The sequence below is a fragment of the Stegastes partitus genome, unplaced genomic scaffold (genome assembly GCF_000690725.1).
Source record: "Stegastes partitus isolate 25-593 unplaced genomic scaffold, Stegastes_partitus-1.0.2 Scaffold1322, whole genome shotgun sequence".
In the NCBI taxonomy this organism is placed as follows: Eukaryota; Metazoa; Chordata; class Actinopteri; family Pomacentridae; genus Stegastes; species Stegastes partitus.
Window position 1 is genome coordinate 84,578 of NW_007579053.1, and position 6,012 is coordinate 90,589.

Genomic DNA, 6,012 nt, shown 5'->3' on the forward strand with positions numbered 1-6,012 from the left:
ATACGCCGCGAATCCGCTTTTACTATCTGATGAATAGAGAAACTGTGGAACAAGATACTTATCTGCAGCCTGTAGATAAGTATCTTGTTTCGAGCCATTTAATGGGATCGCAGATATTTTTAACGCATGCATCTGAGCGCATTGACACATTTGCACAAGCCGGTCAAAGGATGTAGATAAAATCAAGTGAAAAGCTTTCTTTGTTTGCCTGTAAAATCTTTTAAGCAATGGTGCTGCACATGAAATTGCAGTTTGGCTAATAAAAAGAGAGCCGCACTCCTCTCCTCTGGATGAAGCCATGCTGCTCTGTTGCCCCCCTGTGGAGGCTTCACCAACATACACATGAAACATTTTGACTTCTGCACAAAGTCTGTTGCTTCTATTTCACGGGAATTTTCAACACTTCTCAATCACCTCTTCGATGTTTTCTTCCCTCAGACATGAAGCGTCCAAAGAGCAGCGAGTGGCTGGACGGCAGCCCGCCTCCCAAGGGCGAGGAGGGACGGGATGAAGAAGAAGAGGAGGAGGATGAAGAGGAGAGGAGGGTCGGGGTGGGGATCAAGGCCAAGCGGGAGCGGCGGCAGGGCAGCGGCAGTGCCACTGTGTGCCAGGTGTGCAACATACAGCTGAACTCCAGCGCCCAGGCCCAGATCCACTACAGAGGGAAGACTCATCAGAGGAGGCTCCGCCGACTGGCTAAAGCTGTCAGTGCAGGTAGGGAGGCGCTGGTTTGGTTCTGAAAGTTTGTGACAGTTGGCTGGTCTTCTGTTGTTGTTTCTGTGTATCCTGTTGGAGTAGCTTCATACCAGATCCCAGGACAGATTAACTCCTCATTCATAGAAGTAAGCACTTCCCTTTCTTTGTACTACGTAAACTAAATGAATGCTTGATGAATTTATTTCTAATTATGGCCCCTTTAGAGATGTTTTTAATAGTTTCTGATGCTTTTTGTATGTGCTGTTTCTTCTGTATTTTTAAGGTTTGGGCTCAGTGTGGTAGTTTAATATGGACAGTTGCCATTTTATTAGGTACATTTAGCTCAAGTAGCTAATTATATGATCGGTAAAGCGATGAAATAAATAGCAAAGTTATGTTGATTAGAATTGTCTTTGTGATAAGTCACAAATATAATCTGGCAAAAAACAAAACGTTTCCCTCAAAATATAATAAAGAAGGGCTGCAAGGTGGATCAGTGGGTAGCACCGTTGCCTCGCAGCAAGAAGGTTGCCGGTTCGCGTCCTGGTGAGGACACCCGGGATCTTTCTGCGTGGACTCTCCATGTTCTCCCCGTGCAGCGTGGGTTCTCTCCAGGTTCTCTGGCTTCCTCCCACAAGGTCCAAAAACATGTTGAGGTGATTCTAAATTGTCCGTAGGTGTGAATGTGAGTGTGCTTGGTTGTCTGTCTCTAAGTGTAGCCCTGTGATAGACTGGTTACCTGTCCAGGGTGTCCCCTGTCTTCGCCCTGAGTCAGCTGGGATAGACTCCAGCCCCCCATGACCCCAGTGAGGATTAAGCGGTGTATAGATGAAGGATGGATGGATGTAATAAAGAATGTTGTTAAGTGGTGAAAAGAAATGTACTTTTTGGGAGAAAGTGCTGAAGGAACTTACCTGCTTTGGTCTTTTTTCACTGTTTTTAAATTCAGCACTTCAAAAGTGAGTCACACAAAGACGAATACCGGATGAGAGCTTCACCACACATTTGCCATTTTCGCCTGACATTTAAGGCAAATTAAGACCGAAAACATGCACAGACAGAAGGAGGCCAGGTAGTCCCCCACGCTAATGGACGTTTCCCTCCGCAGACATCTTGAGCGGTGAAGGCGGAGGTGTAACTAATGAAATTAATGATGGCTCCATTACATTTAAGTGTCCCAGTAAGGCATGCCAAGTGAGACATAATGTGCAATACCGGAGCGCTGGAAGTGGAGCGCCTAAATGGGACAGAACCGTCATTTATTTTATTAATTACACCTGAGTTTTCCATCGAGTGACGTGTGATAAAGCGGCTGGAAATCGTAACAATACAACGCTTATTACTAGCAGGGGACAAAATGTGCCAACACTGACTGGAAAATCTCATAACTTTCTATTTGCTTGACAACACAACAAACTGACCACAGTTTAATCACCACTCTGAACAAAAACACCGAATTATGAACTCAGACAAATTGATATTTACCGCTGCTTTGTTGTCAGTGCTATTGTTGCTTTGTCATCGACAGCCTTTTAATCAATTCTCGCCACATACAGCGTTAACATAAGAGTGTTGGTACATGTCGTGGTGCAAACAGGAAGTGCTTGTTTTGATTGATTTGCTGCATAGAGAGAAGATTTTTACAGTTAAATGCCACATAAAAAAGAGGGAAAAATCTGAAGTTTGGAGCTGTCATATCTTGTCTGAAACAACTCAAGTCTGCAAGTTCTGCATATAGATTTGGTGTTTTTGACCCTCGCAGTTCACATTTGCAAACCATGAGGAGACGCTATGCATCGAGCATACATTTGTTATTCCAGAAGAGCCCCCGTCGCCGTTTCCAAGTATTTTCTGCACACCTGTTTTGACGAAGGGCCATTAATCACCTTCAGTCAGCGGCACCTGTGTCACTCTGCCACGCTGACCAGCTTGATCTATCAGCACTCAGGAAAAAAAAAAAAAACCCTCTAATGAACAACTGGCCAGAAAATGGCACTTTTTAACGTTGATTTATGACACTCTCCTACCGCACATATTTAGCTGTTTCAGTCAAATACAGAACATTAGATTGGATTTATTTCATATCCATTGTTTAATTTCTCCCTGATTCCAAGCTTATTCGGTTATCATCAGAACGTTATTGACTTTTTTTCTGTGTCAGATAATGGCCTCTGCGGATCATCATTCATGCTTAAGAGTGGGAGACTGATTCAGTGCAAAAGGAGAGACTGTTGTGAGTGTGGGTGTGTTTTTGGTCCAGCTGCCTTTTGTGTTTTGGACTTTCCAGTATCCAGAAACAAACTGGAAACTCTTCCTAAACTCTTGTTCAGGAATGATGATGTTACTGTGAGTTTGACTTGGAAATTGGGTCAAAAAGGGGCGACTGTCCAGCTTTTTGTCGTGGAAACTGACCTTAGTCATTATCTAGCAGGTGGCAAAAAGAGGCTGGTATGGGGAGATGTGATTGTTGACATTCAGGAGTTCTAAGTCACCCTCCTATTCACTCCACTATACGAGGTGTGTGAGAAAAATTCCAGGACTGGTGTCACTAAAGATATATTTCAAACTACAAACTACGAGTTTTCCCCTTCAGATGATCAACCAGCGCATCTACAAAGAGATCCTGCTGCGTTTTCTTTGTTCAGAAGAGGCGAGAGTTGTGGCAGGACCAGTGGTGGCTGCTTCACCATGACAACCTGCTCTCGATGCCCTGAGCATCCCACAGTTCCTGGCTGAGAAGAACATCTCCGTGCTGGAGCAACCTCCCTACTCGCCCCACCTGGCTCCGTGGGATTTGTTCCTCTTCCTCAAGCTCGAGGGGGTCATCAAGGAGACCCGTTTAGAAGACGTGGACGACATCAAGATGGCTGTGACGATGGAGCAGCGACGGATCCTGGAGGAATCCTTCCAGGAGAGGAGGCTGGGGAGTTGGGTTAGACTCCAGGTGGATTGCTTTGAAGGGGAAAACTCGTTGTTTGGCTTTGATATATCTCTTTTGGGACACCAGCTCTGAACCTCGTATAGTGACCTGCAAGCTGGTCTTTCAGACACGTGTGGATCATTGACATTTTGCATCTTAGATCTGCAGTGAGAAGCTGTTCAAACTGGACATATAAGCAAAGAGTCATTTTGTCATTGAGCAACAGGTTAAGCTGCAGTGTGGGCGTGACATTACCGTGCAGACTATCTGAAGGGCTCAGCAGTGGCCTCTGTTGTGATGCAAAGGGTGTTGACGGACTTGAAGCAATTTATTGATCATTACTGGTGCTACTAAAGGCGTGCTGATAAGGCTGGCAGTGGAGCAGTGCTTTGGACACACTGACAAACAGGATGCACTCACAAACACTTCTGAACACAGTGAAAACAACGTATGTGCTCTTGCTTGTTTGTGAGCGTCTGCTTGTTGCTCCTGGAGGCTTGTGCTGTTGTTCCTGTGCTCACAAGTTTAAAACCAGCAGATTAAAGACATATGTGGTAACTTTTGGCGCTGGCTCACGGACATGGTTTGCCGGGACATTTACTCAAAGTCATTAATATTTTACTTGTGCGAGGACAAGTCACAATATCTGCCATCAAAAAGGGCCTATTGAGTTAAAGGTTGACGTTTGGACTCATCCGTCCATCATCTATACACCGCTTAATCCTCACTAGGGTCATGGGGAGCTGGAGTCTATCCCAGCCGACTCAGGGTGAAAGCAGGTTCACCTGGACAGGTCACCAGTCTATCACAGGGCTACACTTAGAGACAGACAACCAACCATACTCACATTCACACCTATGGACAATTTAGAATCACCAATTAACCTCAACATGTTTCTGGACTTGTGGGAGGAAGCTGGAGAACCCGGAGAGAACCCACGCTGCACGGGGAGAACATGGAGACTCCACGCAGAAAGATCCCGGGTGTCCTCACCGGGATGCAAACCAGCGACCTTCTAGCTGCGAGGCGACAATGCTAACCACCGAGCCACCTTGCAGCCCTGTTTGAACTCAGATAGGATTAATACAAAGGTTGGAACTAATAATCAGTTAAATATTTGACATAATAATTGTAATAATGGTTTGCCTCATTCATCAAATTCAAAAGATCTGGTTTCAGAAACTGTTAAATGAGAATTTTACACTTTTCTAATCTTCTTTTTGATTTGTTATCATTGTAAAAGTAATATATTGGGACTGTAAAGAGGCAAAACAAGACATTTTAAAGTCACCTTGGACTCTCAAAAAGGTAATTTTTAATTATTTTGTTTTTTAAGCTAAGCTAAGATTTGATTAATTGAAAAAAAAAAAACTACTTACTTGTTAATCGTTAATTAAGATAATCCTTAGTTACATCCCTATTCAATATTACATGCATTTGGAACTGAGGTGTACAATATATTAGTTGATCTTAGTGTATATCAGCCTGTCAAAATGCGATAGTGCATGCTAATTCTTGTATATACGAATTTCTGTGGTATTTATTTATTTCTTTTTTACAGTTAGTATCCAAAAGTGCTCGACTGTTTTACACAATCATTTACAGCAGCTAATTATACTTAACGACTGGACATTATTATTTTTGTTTAGTTTTTTTCTAAAGTGTTTTCAGAGCTTTTTACCAACATCCATAATTTGTTGAATATGTAATCAGCTCCTGTGTTTTTGTCTATGTATCGCATAATGAGGCAGCAGAGTTCATCAACAACACACTTTTAAATGCATGTTTTGGTCGTAAAACCCACTGAAAACCTGTTTGCAGTTTTGGAACTGGGACACAGCTTGTGTCTGATTGTGGAGAGCAGCAGCAGATCATTTGGACTGGATGTTTAACTGAAGAGATTTGTTATACGGAGAGTGATACCAGCGTGACAACAAAGTGTGATCTTTTGAATGTGACCTCTATTCTGCTCCAGTTTGCTCGTTCTCTCAAACGAAGCGGTGCCCTCGCTGACACGTTTCTCTGATTTGAAGGTGACGTTATGTCTTCATGCCATTAGTCCTCAGTGTATTGCAACGGGATGGTGACATACATACAATCGCACAAAAAGAGAATGCCTGCACGCTCTTTGTGTCATTTTAAAAAAGAAAAATCCAGATGTGCATTACAACTAAGACAGCATACAGAAACCGTCTCATGGACAAAAACAAATAGGAATGGCGATGGCTTGGTAATGTGTACAGGATGCATATCTGAACATCTGAGTTTGAAATGGGGATTTCTTTTAATCTTTTAATTACAGAAACATGATAACGTGTAGGCCACAAATTGGTCAAGATGTTGATATACTGCACACATCCTTATACATACACAGACACCAGTAATTCCTGCAGACT

The 6,012-nt window shown here is 43.1% G+C and overlaps 1 protein-coding gene across 1 annotated transcript in view; it reads left to right on the top strand.

Annotated features, from left to right (window-relative positions):
- Positions 1 to 440: 440 nt before the first annotated feature.
- LOC103369713 (zinc finger protein 385C-like) overlaps positions 441 to 6,012 on the top strand; it is a 55,615-nt gene continuing 50,043 nt past the window's right edge. The window contains exon 1 of the mRNA XM_008298494.1: positions 441 to 714. Within this exon, the coding sequence (XP_008296716.1) occupies positions 441 to 714 (274 nt within the window). The remainder of the gene's footprint in view (positions 715 to 6,012) is intronic.